Raw genomic sequence first — 17,106 nt, forward strand, 5'->3', positions numbered from 1 at the left:
CACTTCCTGAGGCAGCATTTAGTTCCTTAGGCGAGAGTTTTTTAATTTGTTGTATCACGGATTTTCCTTGGCATTTTTAAAAGGGGAGGACGGAATAAAAATAAAAATAAAATTTTATTTTCCCATTATCAAATCACATTTCTACCATCCAAGTTGAATTTAAAAATAACATTTATTCTAAATAATTTTCTTGGATTCTTAGAATATAGGCCCTACTCCCACCTCTCTACATTATCTACATAATTATAGTTATCAATGCGAGACATTGAGAATAACTCTTATTATACTGTGGTGTACAAAAAATACCTTCAATGTCATAAACTAACTTGTTTAATGGAAGGTGGAACTCACAGTGATCAGACAGAAAGTAGTCCCAGACTGACAGCTTCTCAGGAAATGAATCATCCCGAGACCAAACAAGTCGCTTTGATAAACTTTATTTAGTCTTGAAAGGAACACAAAGTGTGCAATGAATGAAAATGTCTTATTGAGCTAGCTTAAATTTGGCCACAGTAATTTGATCCAACGGCGCAGTAATTTTTCCCGTGCTAGAGTCGTGACACGCAGCTCATCTCAGCTGATCGGGACAAATAGCGTCCTTACAATCCGATCAGAAGAGAACGCGTGACTCCACAGACGAGCTGGACATGTCCACGTGCTACTTAAATGGCAACGACAAAATGATTCTGATATAATCGGTCAAGACGCGTATTCTTCATTTCCTCGTTCGAACACGAGTTCAATGAATGGGGAGCGCGAGCCAAAGCCACGCCCACCCCGCGACCTTCATGTTAATCTACTGGTAGATCTCATGGATGAAGCCGTGAGTTGCGAGAGTTTTAAAGATCTTACGTTCGGACGAACTCGGGATCGTGCAGAAATGGTCGGAGGTCGGAGATGCTGGTGCAGAATAAATTTTTTATTGAGGTTTTGGCCAAAAAAACCTTGGAAAACAGAAAAAAAATATATATATATATTTTTAGAATCTCAGTTTTTGATGTTGGCGGGCTCGCGTAACAACTTATAAAAAAATTCTCGCCTTACTTGTAAAAATCTGCCAACTTTAGCTTTGTAGCTAAAGTTGCTTGAGATCAATTGGGCCACGCCCCTCTTATGTTTGCCCTTGGTTTCTTATAGGCATAATTGAATTTTGCCAGACTTGACGGGCGCATTTGATACAGTCAATCACGCAATTTTGCTACACTGATTGGAACATTATTTTGGTTTTTCATCTCCTGTTCTGAGCTGGTTTAGGTCTTACCTTAATGGCGGAGAATACTTTGTCAATTGTTGAATGCAGTTTAGACAAATTTCAAACAATGTATGGGGTTCCCCAAGGTTCAATCCTTGGCCCTCTTTTATTTAATCTATGTATTACAGCGTTAAACAAACTGTTACAGAACTTCAACATCTCGTACCATCTCTACTCAGACGATACACAAATATATGTCTCTGTCACTCCAGGAGATGATGGCAGTCTTAAATCATTGATGCATGAAACAAATACGCCTGTGGATGTGTAACAATTCTCTTATTTTAAATTGGGACAAAACTGAGATAATTCTTTTTGGTTCAGTTAAAGAAAGACAAACTGCTCAATGCTCTGTCCTTCACATGCAAGAATAAAGTGAAGAGTCTTGGGGTAACTCTAGATATTCGAATCGAGTTAAGTGGTGGAGGGCCAGACTGCGTTAATTGGTGTTACAGATTCTTATCATTATAAGGACTTGGCTGTTGAAGTTGAAGTCTGAGTCCATTATTACCTCCAGATTTCTAACTTGGTTTGCAGGTTTTAGAGCAAGACTCTGTAGGTGACCGCCAACACTTTCTCTTTGTTTCACCAAAGACGATGATTTCAGTCTTGTCTGAGTTCAGCTGGAGAAAGTTGGATGCAGTGACAGAGTGAATCCTCTGGCCCATATTCACCTGCCGACAGTGAAACATAGATCTGACTTGTCTGCATAATTGTGATAGGACACATTTTCACTGCGTATCAGCTGACCTAACGGCAGTATTTAGAGGTTGAACAGAATGGGTCCCAGGACTGACCCTTGGGGAACCTTGAGACCGCTTCGGCATGCTCTCCTCGCAAGTCAAGTAACTGCCTACCTGGGTTGTTATTGTTTTTTGGATTTTTTTTTTTTTTAACTCTGACATTATATTTGGTCCATCGAGCCGGATGCCAAGAGACCCGTAACCTGTGAAGACCGTGGCCGTGGCAGTGAGGGTAGTAAATCTTCCCTCAGCACAGGGACAGGAGTCCGGCTTCACGGCCCGTCTCTCCCGGGGTGACGTCATCCAACATTTTCAGAGAAAAGAAGACACAGGAAGGTGAGTAAGGAAATCTGTTATAACAGTGGACGAGAAAAGTGCACTGTGTCTCAAAGTAAATCTCAAGTAAAAAAAGAAAATTAATTGATGTATTTATTACAAAAATGTAAATTTGGCATTGGTCTTATCATTTGTATCGATACATAACCATGAAATTATAATCTCGTATAAGTGCTTTTGTATTTATCATTGCAGTAAAAGATGGTCAGAGCAGTTTAGGCAGAAGATATATGCTGTTTAAACTTTGCCGAGATAAGAAACAAATGTGTGTGTTTATCTTGGAACCATTAACCATACTTGGAGTGAACTTTTGAAACTGAATTGTAATAAAGAACCACTTAGAGAGACCACTTGGAACCCTGTGTCGTTCTTGTTTTTGAAATGTTTTGAGCCTAACTCTGTAGTGAACTGTTTGTTGTGTCCTTAGCCAGTGATCAAGAGCAATATGTCATGGTCTGATGGTGAAAATTAACCCTGGTGGCAAAATGGCCCAAAAACACTGCCAAACGATGAATAATGAAATAAAGGCATCAAATATATTAACAAGCAGAAAATTACTTCAAATCTATTGAGAGGAGATACATATAAGATAAGATAATCCTTTATTGTCCACACATGGGGAAATTTCATTGTTGCAACGCAGGTAGATACAGAGGAAAAGGACAGATAACTTATGGGAAGTTTAAAAAACACTCTTAAGAACTCTTATAAACAAAACTTGTAAAAACACTCTTAATAGAAGAACTATTATAAACAAAACTCTTATAAACAAAAACTCCTATAGACAAAACCTCTCATTTCCTAATAAGGAATGGAGGGGAAAAATAAAGAAAAAATAAAATAAAATAAAAACAGCTAGTGTAAGACAAGATAATACTAATAATAATGGTAAAATAAACCACTCTATTTTCATCAGTTATATGCACATGAATGTAACATTATTGCATGTGAGTACGACAGTAATTGCAAATGAATATGAAGGTAAGTGTTCAGTGCTAGCAGTGTTTGTTATAAAGTCTGACAGCAGCATGAAGGAAAGACCTGCGATGCCTCTCCTTCACACAGCGAGGGTGGATCAGTCGCTCACTGAAGCTGCTCTCCAGAGCGGACAGAGTGTCCTGCAGGGGGTGAGACTCATGGTCCAGCATAGATGTGAATCTAGCTAGGACCCTTCTGTCCCCCACCTCCTGCACCGAGTCCAGAGCACAGCCCAGGACGGAGCTGGACTTCTAGATGACTTTGTCCAGCTTCTTCCTCTCCCTCTCTGTGATGCTGCTGCTCCAGCAGGCCACACCGTACAGGAGGGCTGATGCACCACATAGTCGTAGAAGGTCTTTAGGAGTCTTTAAGCCCTGTCACTCCAAAAGACCTGAGTCTCCTCAGGAGGTAGAGCCGACTCTGGCTCTTCCTGTACAGTGCGTCTGTGTTATGAGTCCAGTCCAGTTTGTGGTTCAGATGAACACCCAGGTACTTGTATGAGTCCACTCTCTCAATGTCCCTTCCATGGATGTTCACTGGTGAGGGGGCAGTGGAGTGGTATCTGCGGAAGTCCACCACCATCTCCTTTGTCTTTCCCGCGTTGATGAGGAGGTGGTTCCGCTGACACCAGTCCACAAAGTCCTGCGCCAGTCCCTCGTACTCCACATCATCGTCATCCTTGATGAGTCCGATGATGGCAGAGTCGTCAGAGAACTTCTGCAGGACACAGCTGTTCATGTCGTGTCTAAAGTCTGCAGTGTAGAGGGTGAAGAGAAAGGGCGCAAGGACAGTGCCCTGGGGCGCCCCCACACTGCAGGTCCGAATGTCAGACACACAGTTCCGGGCTCTCGCAAACTGGGGTCGGTCTGTGAGGTAGTCCAGGATCCACTCTGCCAGGTCGTACTCCACACCAGCCGTCTCAGGCTTGTCCCTCAGGAGCAGCGGCTGGATGGTGTTGAAGGCGCTGGAGAGATCGAAGAACAGGATCCTCACAGAGCTGCCAGGCTTTTCCAGGTGAGAGAGAGAGCGGTGCCGCAGGGAGATGACGGCGTCCTCCACTCCGATACCAGGCCGGTATGCAAACTGCAGCGGGTCCATGGCTGAGCTCACGGTGGAGCGGAGGTGTTCCAGGACCAGCCGCTCCAGTGTCTTCATCAGATGGGACGTGAGAGCCACTGGCCTGAAGCTGTTGAGGTCTTTGGCGCGTGGTGTCTTGGGCACAGGTACCAGACAGGAGGTCTTCCAGACCTGTGGTACCACCCTCAGCTTCAGGCTCATGTTGAAGACATGCTCCATAACTCCACCCAGTTCATCTGCGCAGGACTTAAGGAGCCTGAGGCTGATGCCGTCAGGTCCTGCTGCCTTCCTCACTTTAATCCTCTTCAACTCTCTCCTCACCTGTGCTGCTGTGACAGTCAGTGGATGGCAGGGGGACTGTGTGCTGGGGGATGGGTGAGTCCAGGTGAAGTAGGGAACTGATGGGCCGGGGCAGAGATGTGAAGAGGAACGGATGCAGGCCATTGTCCAGCTGTGGAAGAGGGAGCATGCAGCTGTGCAGGGGGAGGGATGGGCGATTGATCAAATCTCAGGAAGTGAGAATTTAGCTCATTAACCCACTGTAGGTCCCCCTCCGTCTGGGCAGGGAGAACTTTGAAGCCCGAGATGCTCCTCCTCACTCCCTGAATGTTCTTTTGCTGCAGCTGCTCCTCCATCCTCCTCTTGTAGCCGGCCTCAGCCTGCCTGATCTTCCTCCTCAGTTCCTCTGCACAGTCCTCAGCTCCTCCATGTTCCCTGACCTGAAGGCCCTCTTCTTCTCCTATAGCAGAGCCTTCAGTTCACGGTTAATCCATGGCTTGTTGTTTGGAAAACACTGCACCGCCCGGGAGGGAACAGTGTTCTCAAAACAGAACTTTATGTAGTCCGTGATGCCCTCTGTGATGGTGCTGATGTCCTCCCCATGTGGGTCATAAAGCTCAGTCCAGACAGTGGTGCTGAAGCAGTCCCTCAGAGCCTCCTCGCTCTCAGCAGACCACCTCCTCACCACACGGGGCACCAAAGGCTGCCTGCGCACGATGGATTCATACACAGGCCTCAGATGTACAAGGGTGTGGTCCGAGCTGCCCAGGGGAGGGAGGGGAGAGGAGCCTCCTGGTGTTGGCAAGAAACAAGTCCAATGTTCTATTGTCTCTGGTGGGGCAGGTAACATACTGGGTGTATGTGGCAGAACAGAAGAGGGAGAAGCGTGGTTAAAGTCACCAGAGACGAGGAAGAGCACCTGTGGATGCTGTGTTTGCAGCCTACAAGTGCAGGAGAGCAGTGCTTCACAAGCATTATCGGCATGCGCAGACAGGGCCAAATAGACTGCGATCAAAATCACATGTGAGAACTCTCGGGGCAGATAATATGGCCTCATGCCAATAACCACCAGTTCAATGTCTTTGTTACATAGCTGTTCCTTCACTGTGCAATGTTCCGGCTCGTGTTTACATACACAGCCAGCCCTCCACCTCTCTTCTTCAGACCTCCTCCTCTCTTCTTCAGACCTCCACCTCACTTCTTCAGCCCTCAACCTCTCTTCTTCAGACCTCCTCCTCTCTTCTTCAGACCTCCACCTCACTTCTTCAGACCTCCTCCTCTCTACTTCAGACCTCCACCTCACTTCTTCAGCCCTCCACCTCTCTTCTTCAGACCTCCTCCTCTCTTCTTCAGCCCTCCACCTCTCTTCTTCAGACCTCCTCCTCTCTTCTTCAGACCTCCACCTCACTTCTTCAGCCCTCCACCTCTCTTCTTCAGCCCTCCACCGCTCTTCTTCCCGCATTCTCTCGTTCTGTCGCCCGCAGCAGATGAAAATTGTCCAAACTGACAATAGAGTCTGGCATTTCTGCTGTTAACCAGGTCTCTGTGAGGAGCAAGACACTGCTCCTCACAGCGAGCCTCTGGGACCGCATGAGGCTCGCTATTTCCGTCATTTTATTTTGAAGGGACCTCACGTTATCACATCTTGTTTTGCCAACTTAAAACCAGTTCATTAAGAGCATCTTGGACCATTAGATATTCACCATTTCCAATAGAACTCTGCATTGTCCGTTTAATATTAGAGGCCTTATTTATCAATGATTTCCTATTAGTCTGCAGTCTATCAACTTTATCAGAAAGCCCTTTGGCGGTCAGTTTAACTTCACGTTCCAAGTGTGGAGGTTCCAAAATTAAGGAGAATACCCTGGTTGTGGATAGAGAGGAGTTTGTACTCTTTATGATGAATGTTATAAACTGTGCTGCTCAAACTCAAAAGAGAACTGAAAGGATCAGGATCATTGCTAACGCTGCAGGAAGATTCCTTGGAACAAAAGAGCTTGAATGGGCAGAAATAGAAAACGGGCTACAGGCGCTAAATGGGAGTCAGAGTGAAGGAGTTCTACTTTTGGGGAATCAGTGTAATCAGAGTGAAGATCTGGAGGTGGGGGCGGTCTCCTGTCCTCGCCCAGTCTGAAAAATGAAGTCTAAAGAATAAAGTCTGGCGGACGATGACGACGATGACGACGACAACATAAAAGCTCATTTTGGTTATAATCTGACCTCAGCTGTTGGTGACGTGCCTCAGAAACAAATCCAGTTGATGAACAAGTGAATTCTGTCATAGATTTGAGCACAGAGAACTCTTCCATGGATGAAACGGATCAAGGCCAATCATGTTTCATGAGGAGGAGCCAGTGAAAGCTGTGAGTAATCATACAAAGAATCTGTCTGTGAAGCACAGCCTGTTTTACTTTGCACTAGTCTGATCAACCTAATGAACGTCTAACAGAAAACCATGTTTTCTGTTAGACGTTCATTAGGTTGATCAGACGTATTACAGACGTCGAGTGTCGATAGACCAACACACATGTAGCACTTTTACGCAAGAATGCAGACACTCGCAATGGATTCAGCCATTGCACATTATCTAGTTTATCAATGATTTCCTATTAGTCTGCAGTCTATCAAGTTTATCAGAAAGCCCTTTGGCGGTCAGTGTTCTGTTATGCATTAATGTTGTGTTTTTAGTTTAAAAGTGCATAATTTGATCTATGCTTTAATTTCATTGCATTTGTTTTCTTATGCCGCCATCTAGTGGATACTTTTAAATGTCGCAGGTAGAGCACATGTTTAAAACAAAACTTTATTTAACCGGAAGTAACAGCGAGCCATGAAGGCACCAGGCACGGCCGCACGCAGCTTTGGCTGCTTTTGGAGATCGCAGATTTCTTTATTTTGAGGTTGCATTGCCGGTATGTAATGTTGTACGCGTGCACAACAGCTGCATTTATGTTATTTTCTATAAGCCAGTGTTCAGTATTGAATTTGACTGTTCCATCTCTGCAATATGTTAATTACACGCTAACCACGTAACCATCAATATTGCGTCATCTAGTCTGCTTTGTATACATATATGTGGATTTGTTTATTATTTATATGTATTGTAATGGACATGTTTTGATTTTAAATATGTCTATTTTCAGTTTTACCTTTTCGAATATCATTAAACCTGCTAAAAGACAACGTGTCTGCAGAGTCTTTGATGTGAGAGAGGAGTTAAACCGGCTAAACAGCACAGTCAGTTTAACTTCACGTTTGGCAACCTGTGATTTAGAGTCAATAACACTGCTAGATCTCACATCAGTGCGCTGAAGCAGCGTTTTAGCTTAGCTTAGCTTCGTCTTCTCTGGTGCCCGAGGCAAAAGTGACGAGGCAAAAGTGACGAAAATCACAAAAACTAACACCAAACCACAGGGGTCCAGTGCTGCAGATCTCACAGCGCTCAACAGTGCAGGGTTTTAGCTTAGCTTAGCTCCGCCCGGCTCCGGTAGCCTAACTCAGTAAAAGTACCTTAGTTCCGTTGCAATGCAATGCAGGGGTCCAGTGCTGCAGATCTCACAGCGCCCAACAGTGCAAGGTTTTAGCTTAGCTTAGCTTAGCTTAGCTCCGTCCGGCTCCATTCGGATCAACAAGCCGATGTGCTCAACAGTGGTTACATCGCCCCAATCCGGGCGATTTAACTAGCCTTGTTGTTGTACTCATCATAAAGGGTTTCCGAACCGCTCTTTGTCTGACCCATCACATAGGACCTGTTTGCCTTGTGAGACCCTACCAGGAGCTTGAAGCCCCCGACAACATAGCTCCCAGGATCATTCGGGCGATCAAACCCCTCCACCACATTAAGTTGACGGTTGAAGGAGAAACTATACTTTTGATTTTTTCAATGTTTTTTTCTAGATTATAAAAAGCTGCTGATGTTATTGATTTGACATGACTGTTAAAATTCAAGACTGAGTCCATTATTTACCCCAGTTTTCTAACCTTATTTGAAGGTTTTAGAACGAGACTCTGGAGGTGACTGCGAAGACTTTCTCTTGATTACACTGGGAATACACTGGGCCATATTCACCTGCCGTCAGTGAAACATAAATCTGACTTGTCTGCATCACTGTGATAGGACACATTTTCACTGCGTATCAACTGACCTAACGGCAGCATGAACAGGTTGAACAGAAGGGGTCCCAGAGGTCAGGGGCATGTGGTCTGAGACACAAAGTACTTCCTGTCTTCCAGATAGGACCATAACCAATTTAGGGCAGTTTCAGTGATGCCCACCCAGTCCTCTAGTCTCTCTAAGAGGGTCCAATGATGGACAGTGTCAAAAGCAGCACTGAGGTCTAACAGAATTAAGACTGAGGCTTTGCCCGTGTCAGTGTTCAGGTGGATGTCATTTGTCACCTTGACAACAGCAGTCTCAGTCACCTTGACAACAGCAGTCTCAGTGCTGTGATGAGGTCTAAAACCTGACTGAAAAACATCAAATGAGTTGTTTATTATTGGTAAACAACCTTTACAATGACTTATAATGACCAAAATGGCAGATTAGAGATGGGCCGGTAATGACTCAGTACTGCAGTATCAAGACTGTTCTTTAGGAGACGCTTTATGACCACTACCCCTGACCCCTGACCCATGCTCTTCTTTAGGAGACGCTTTATGACCCCAGTTTTCGAAGACTGAATGTTCCACATTGAAACGACATGTTAACTATGTGAGTGAGTGGTGCTAACAAACTGTTCAGCACAGACTTTAGAGATCTGGAGGCTCACACATGGAGGCAGCTGTAGAACTCAGACTAGTGAACCTGGTTTGTCAGTTGTGCCACTTTTGCTTGTAATATAGAGAGAGTGTCCTTCAAACCAGAGATTTCATTCTCTGCTGCTGTGGCCCAGGTGTCCAGTTTGCCATTTTTGGATTTGAAATTACGCATTTTGACCAGTTCTGCTTCTATTGCCTTTGTAATCTGAATCAGAATCAGAAAAAGTTTATTCCCATTGTCAATGAACAAAATTCACAAAAAAAGGAACTTGCTTTGGTGATTTGATGCAACATAAAACGATGAGCAATGATATAACAACTTATATCAAATCAAAAAGGGCATGCATTAAAGAAAAGCTATTTAAATCTACCATAGAATAAAAATATGCTTTCTATGTACACTAAATGTACAGTTGAGTTTACATATGTAGTGCAGAAAGTGAACAGTGAGTGATTAAATTATGTTTAACGTGACAGTGTTTTAGAAGTGTTCATGAGTGCAACGGCAGAGGGAAAGAAATTGTTCTTGTGGAGGGAGGTTCTGGTCCGGATGGACCGTAGCCTCCTGCCTGACGGGCGTGGCCTCCTGCCTGATGGGAGTGGCTCAAATCTTGTCAATTATCTCACGCAAAGCCGGCATAATCACTGGGTCTATCTCACTTCTGGATTCCCCGAGAGCTGAGCCTGAGGTGTCCAAAATCATTATATGTCTGCTCCCATGTACAAACATCGAGTCTTCCGAGGTGAATAATAAAGGTAAAAAAGTCAGATAATGGAATTGACCGCAGCCCGGCAGACACATGCAAGCTAGAGGTCTACAAATGCTATTTTCTCCTCTCTGCTCGTGTTCGTGAAGCGTTCAACTTATTATATTTATATTATATTTCTTTTTTTTAATTGAATGATTAAAAAATTATAGGGCACCCATTTTTCTGGGAACCACAAATATTTAGGTGTTTTTAGTTTGGAATAATCTTTATAGTCAACATCATGTGAAATTGTATCAAGTGCTGTCAAGTGCATTGATGAAATAAAGTGCAAATTCTGTCTCACATTTATATGGTTTTATTTAATTTTATTTATTCAGCAGCTCATTAGTGACTGAAAACAGAACGTAGCAGACTCTTACTCAGCTCACGAACTTTGGTGAGTTTGAATCCGTATATTAAAGGGTTGAACAGCGGCTGAACTGCCAGAAAATACAGTGATAAGATCACTTGGATCACACTGTGCACGTTCCTTAGGTCGAACCTGCTCTGCAAGACTTCAAACAACGATCCAAAAGAGAAATTGATGATGGAAGCCAGATGAGGCCCACATGTGCTCAGAGCTTTCTGTCGCGTTTGCTTAGATCCTCTGAAACACTCCCTGAAAATACAGATATATGTGCTTACCATGAAAATCAAAGGCAAAAAGATGTAAGGAAAGTTATAAAAAGTCCATAAATGTTGTTGATGGAAGTATCAGAGCAGGAAAGTTTGACAACAGAGTAGTTATTGCAGTAGACTTTAAAGATGCTGTGTTCACAGAGTTGTAAAAGCGATGATAATAAAACCAATACAAGTATAATCACAAAAGCGTAGATCCAGGTGAAAGCGGTCAGAAATATCAGTTTGTTGGTGTTCATCCGTGTGCTGTACTGCAGAGGGAAGCATATGGCCAAATATCTGTCATATGAAAGAACAGCAAGAATCACAAACTCTATTGTGATATAAAAGTGGACGAGGAAGATTTGTAGAAAGCAAAAATAAGTGGTGATGGTGTGGACATCCTGAGTAATCTGAAATAAAAGCATGGGAAACAACGCAGTGCTGCCTAAAAGCTCATTCATGAACAAACTACAGAGAAAAATGTACATGGGTTCATGCAGAGTCCTGTTCAAACATATGACAATGATGAGGAGCAGATTAGACAGTAATATCAGAACATAGAGTGACAATACGATCAGAAAATACAGCCATTTTAAAAGCCCAAGGTCAACGTAGGCTCCCAGAGTGAAATGGGAACTGTGACTGGAGTTCAACATCGACCTTCTTTTGACAGACATGTTTCTTCAAACTAATGATTCATTCACACATATTACACACAAAACAAAGTTCAAATGAAACCGTAATGTTATGTTAAAATCCAACACTTCACCTGAACAATGCAAATATGAAAAGAGAGTATCTTTGTAAGTCAGAGAAATGACAGCAGTGTTTACATGAAGGAAAAGCAGAGCGGATTCTGAACGGGCACAAAAGGGAGAAAACACATTCACACGAACAAAACACAGATAACTACAACATGAACGCCGGCTCTCAACCAAAACTAAATGAGTTCTGATCCAAAATAAAACAATAGATAAAAGGAATTCAGTAAAATAATAAATCAATCATGAAAATATACAAGAAACAAAGAAATTGCATGTGAGGACGTTATTTGAGATGAAGAGACATTAAGAGAGTCCAAATGTCCCACTGACTGTAACGCCTCCTCTCTTATCTAAATACAGTCTTGGATGTGCCTTATGGGAAAAACACCAATGTTTTTCATTCTGTCTCCAGTGAATTTACTCAGGTAAAACTTTATTGAGAACTTTTTAGAATGCTCTGTATTAAACTTTACATTATATTGATAAGAAATCTTCCAGCAGTGTAGATTCTATTCCATCAAGGCCGACGATCTCCATTTCAAAAGAGAAACACAATAATGAGTAATGATTGACTCACCTTTTATTTGTGTATTAACAATTATGAACAATATACAAGGTAGACATAATGTACAAAACAAAGAAAGAATTTTAGAAGTTCAGATGTGAAATAGGGATGTCAGAATATCAAACATCAGATACTGATCGATTTTAAAACTAGTATCAAAACAATACTCAATTTGATGTATTGATATGAAATAAAATTACATAAAGCAAGGGTGTCCAAACTTTGTCCAAATGCGGCCCTCAGACTTTTTTGTTGGCCCTCAGGCTTCCTGCTAAGTTGACCCAAACAACAAAAAGTATTACTTTTACTGTAAAATGTAAAAAATGTAAACATGTTTATGTTATACCAACGTAATATTAATGTTCCAAGTCTTATTAAAGGTAGAGGCATCAAAACTATGTCAAATGCAAAATTTTAAATGGTTCACTTCATTGTTGGGTTGTTTGTGGCCCTTTGCTCCGTATAAGTTTCAAAATGCGGCCCTCAGTGAACATAGTGACATAAAGGGACTCTAAATTTGATCTTTCCTGAACAGTTTTAGTTTTATGAAGAAATGTCTCTGTTTTGTCTCAACAGCAGCACCAGTTCATCTAGTTTGTTAGAAAGTGAGTTCACGTTAGAAAGACACGCTAATAAGCTTGTCTGTAGATGTATAATGAAAGGCCGGGGCGGTCAAATAACCGCGCAGTTTCAGGGACCGCGGCATTTCCCTTATAGCCTCATGGCTAACCCTAACCTTAACCCTAACCCTAACCCTAACCTTAACCCTAACCCTAACCCTAACCTTAACCCTAACCCTAACCCTAACCTTAACCCAGTCTAAAACGGCGCTAAAACGCGGTCAAATAGCGGCGCAGTTTCAGGAGCCGCAGTGCGCGGCCGGCACAAAAATAACATGGCAGTTTCGGCCGTGCGCCGCGGCTCTGCAGACACTCCCATAATGAAAAGCCTTATAGGAAATTGCCACTTGCCAATATAATGGCAAGTATATTATATCTCTGCTCTTGTCCTGCGTGATAACCTAACTGATATGTGCATTTTACATGATACGTCATCGCGGATGCGTCGCATCAAACACGCTGCCCAAAGGTAGACCGAAAATGAGTAAAAACCAAAAGTCTTTGGAGAGCATTTTTGCAAAGGGGAAAAGGCCAAGTGAGGATCAGACGAGGAGCCAGCGGGGATTTTGGAGGACACGTCTCCTGAGCCAGCATTCTGCAACTGCTACGCAATCACCTGTTTTCACTTTTACAAGAGTTTGAGCGCTACGTCCCGTGCGCAAAAGATCCATGAGCTGTGTGTCAATGGATCCACGACCCATTAAACCGGGCGAATCGAGCGTGTGCAACAAGAGGATCAGCTGTTGGATATTGAAAATGACGGTGATCTTAAACGTATATTTGAGGGAACAACTCTGCTGACTGCTATATTTATGTGATGAGCTTCCACCAGTCAGAAGAACAGCGAGGACACGTGGAACTGTACGTTATGTTACTCCAAATCGGATCTTTTGGAATAGAACAGTTAATAATGTACAAACGCGTCTTTTGAGAACATTTCGCCTTCCGAGCTGAATCGAATGGAAGCCCAAGCCCCGCCCACTTCCGCGCATAACCTGGCACACCGGTCCGTGAAAATAAAACCTACATTATTCCGGTCCGTGGTGCAAAAAAGGTTGGGGACCCCTGATCCAGATCACATACACCTGTGTTCAAGATTTTCGTGCCCCTCCCTCCCACCCTCTTTTAGTTGTTTTAATTATTCTAACTCATCTCCTAGATGGGGGTATCGAGGCCCGAGAGCCTTCAGCCCTCATCGCAAGAAGCCCCAAAACGTCATCAACTTCTGTACATTTGTGTTGTTCATGTTTCTCGACTGCCAATGAACAGTTTGCATCGTAGCTGGGGTTGTGGTCCTTGCTAGTGAATACTGGTTGTATGACCATGGTTAACAAAAAGCATAATTTTTTTCTATCAGAATGTAAAAAATATCACATATCACATGTTGAAATGGAAATATAGGACTTTTATAGATATTTGCAAATAAGTAGTTATAACCAATAACCAATAAATTTGATAAAGCTTTTCAGAACTTCCAAAGGGATTAATGTCTACATTATATAAATTCATTCAAGTATATATATATATATATATATATATATATATATATATATATATATATATATATAGAGGAGCTGAAAATCACATGTTTGGAGAGAATTCTGCTGGAAAAATGTGTCACGTTTCTTCATAACTCCAGGTGAAAGTGCTCATTATTCACAGGGAAATGCAACTGTTTTGCAACTGAGAAACAGCGCCACCAGGAGGCAAACCACGTTCATGTGTTGAAATTAACTGATATTAAGAATGCACTGCAGACTGTTCTTGACATTTTGTTCACTGTAAACTGTTATATTGATCTAAAATGGCTCAGTAATAGAAATAGGCCCTTCAAAGCTTTGACTCTTTGAAACTTCACTGTTACAAGCAGATTTTCAGTTACATTCAAGGCAAGGCAAGTTTATTTGTAGAGCACATTTCATACACAAGGCAATTCAAAGTGCTTCACACAACAGGAAAAATGCATTCAAATAACAAAGAATTTAAAAACATTTACGTTTCATTTTCCAAAGGGACTGTGTGGGAAATTTCAAACCCAAAATGTTAATGTTTTTAAATAATCATTCAGAATAAATAAAAGCCTCCGTTAAAGAATTACTCAAACATGAATGAATAAGTCCAAATACAACTTTGAGCACAATAATAGTGAGGAAACACTGTTGTAAAAGCTCATGTTTCATTCTATTGTATTTATCTTAATCGATTTCTTTTACATTTTGCATATTTACAAATCATTTAAAAAATATCAAGCTGTCCTCCAAAAGCTTCTTTTCTCACTTTCCAAAAAGCAGTGATGTGAGGATGAGGCGGATCTTGGTCATCTTGAGTCCATAGACGAGAGGATTGGCGAGCGGCAGCACACTGAGCCAGTACAGAGACAGGAACACTCGCACCGGGCTGGACACCGTGCTCCTGTTGAAGCGGCTCTGCACAATTTCAAAGAAGACCCCGAAAGAGAAGTTGACGAGGGAGATCAGGTGAGGCGTGCACGTGCTCAGCGCTTTCTGGCGAGTCTGTTTGGACCCCTTGAAACACACGCGCAGGATTCGAATGGACGTGTACAGAATGAGCAGGAGCAGGCCCAGGATGACGGAGAACATATGAGCAAGTCCAAGGGTGTTGTTGAGCGTGGTGTCGTAGCAGCTCAGTCTCGCCACCCAGTAGTTGTCGCAGTAAACCTTGTCGATGACGTTTCCACAGAGCGTGAGTGGGGCGGTGAGGGCGTAGGTGAACGCCAGGTTAAACGCGACAGGGTAACACCAAGTCAGAGCCGTCAGAACTGTGACTTTCGTGGGTGTCATCCTGGAGCTGTACTGAAGCGGGTGACAAATGGCCAGGTAACGGTCGTACGACACAACGGCAAGTGTCGCAAACTCAATCCCGCCATATGAATACAAGCCGAATATCTGCAGTAAGCACATAGTGGTCGAAACTACGTGGACATCCTGAAGAATCTGATATAAAAGCTGTGGAAATATGGCCGCGCTGCCGTACAGTTCACTAAAGAACAAACTACAGAGGAAAATATACATAGGCTCGTGAAGGCTTCTACTCAGACTGATGACGACGATGAGGACGAGGTTACACAGGAGAATAGCACTGTACATGAGCAGTAGGACCAGAAAGATCAAGTATTTTAAAGATCCAATGTCAAGGTAAGCTCCAAGAACAAAGTGAGTGACTGGAGTGGAGTTCAGCATGTTGGCGTCTCACTTATAGACACATAGGATTAAACCAGATACATTTAAAATATTGTACATCAAGACATTAAACTTGTACACACCAAAGCGTACACAGCTCAACATGAAACTCAACTAAAATAAAAACCTCATGGTCAGTGGAAGATTCCAGAGACACACTCACCAGAAAGAATAACAAATAGTATCAGTACAAACGATCAAACTATGAACTAAATAGGACTTTCCAATAGTGTTCTGACTATTTTCTGTTCCAACATTAGCTTAGCTTCACAATGTGCTGACCAAACGAGGACTTAACCAACTGCAAGAATCATTTGTATGTAAATTAAAATAATATTCCAGAATAACCTGTTTTTGTAGAGTCAAGTGAACCAAGACTAAACCTTATTAAACACATTTACATGAGCAGAAAAAAATATGAATTCAAAAGCAGCCACACACAAGATGAATTATAATCGATTGCAAAAATCAAAACACCAAATACAATTAAACTATACTCATGAATTCAACAAATAATGTGATCATTTTGTCTGTCTGACTATAATAAACATCTTTGAGGCATATTTAATAAAGTATTTCATCTCATTATTAATAATCAGGTCAACAGCTGAAAAACACACGATCACAAACAGTTTCTGAATTAAAGTGAATCATATATTTAAGAATCAAGATGAAAAATGAGCTTTGGAAACAGGAAACATCTTGTTTGAAGAGAATTGCGTCTCTGAGTAAGAGACGTAAGAAACGTAAGAGACAGAAGTCAGGGAAGAGTCCGCTCGAGGACTGAGAGTGAGGGATTTATAGCTGAATGCAGTGAAACCACAGAAACACGTCACCAACAAATGCACAGTTCATAATATGGTTAGGGAATAATATTCTTCAAACATGTTTCCACTGAGCTGGAAGTAATTCATTTTCACATAAAATTCCTTTTTATAAAAAAGTTAATCGGTCTATGTTACAATATAATTTTAATCAAGTTTCAAATTTCAAATCTAATTTAGATCACAGGTCTCTTAAATACAGAAAACACAGCTGAATTTTCAGCATTAAGAACAACTCAGAACTTCCCTTTTTACTATCTCCTTCTGCGGCAAATTTCATGATTCAATTATCAGATTCTTTTTGGCCATTTCCGATCTCACCAGTGGTGGGTCTGGGGCT

The 17,106-nt window shown here is 42.3% G+C and overlaps 1 protein-coding gene and 1 pseudogene across 1 annotated transcript; both read right to left on the minus strand.

Annotated features, from left to right (window-relative positions):
* Positions 1-10,517: 10,517 nt before the first annotated feature.
* On the minus strand, positions 10,518-11,449 carry LOC140370228 (olfactory receptor 11A1-like; annotated as a pseudogene).
* A 3,566-nt stretch (positions 11,450-15,015) lies between these two features.
* LOC140371791 (olfactory receptor 4B13-like) lies at positions 15,016-15,942 on the minus strand. Its single transcript, XM_072459002.1, has one exon. The coding sequence runs from the start codon at positions 15,940-15,942 to the stop codon at positions 15,016-15,018; it is 927 nt and encodes a 308-aa protein (XP_072315103.1).
* Between the last annotated feature and the right edge of the window lie 1,164 nt (positions 15,943-17,106).

The sequence above is a fragment of the Eucyclogobius newberryi genome, unplaced genomic scaffold (assembly GCF_026437365.1).
Source record: "Eucyclogobius newberryi isolate DKJ021-1_F unplaced genomic scaffold, fEucNew1.0.hap1 SCAF_10, whole genome shotgun sequence".
Taxonomy (NCBI): Eukaryota; Metazoa; Chordata; class Actinopteri; order Gobiiformes; family Gobiidae; genus Eucyclogobius; species Eucyclogobius newberryi.

Excerpts from the sequence above, each read along its gene's own strand:
- LOC140371791 (XM_072459002.1), bottom strand. The coding sequence starts at position 15,942 with ATGCTGAACTCCACTCCAGTCACTCACTTTGTTCTTGGAGCTTACCTT.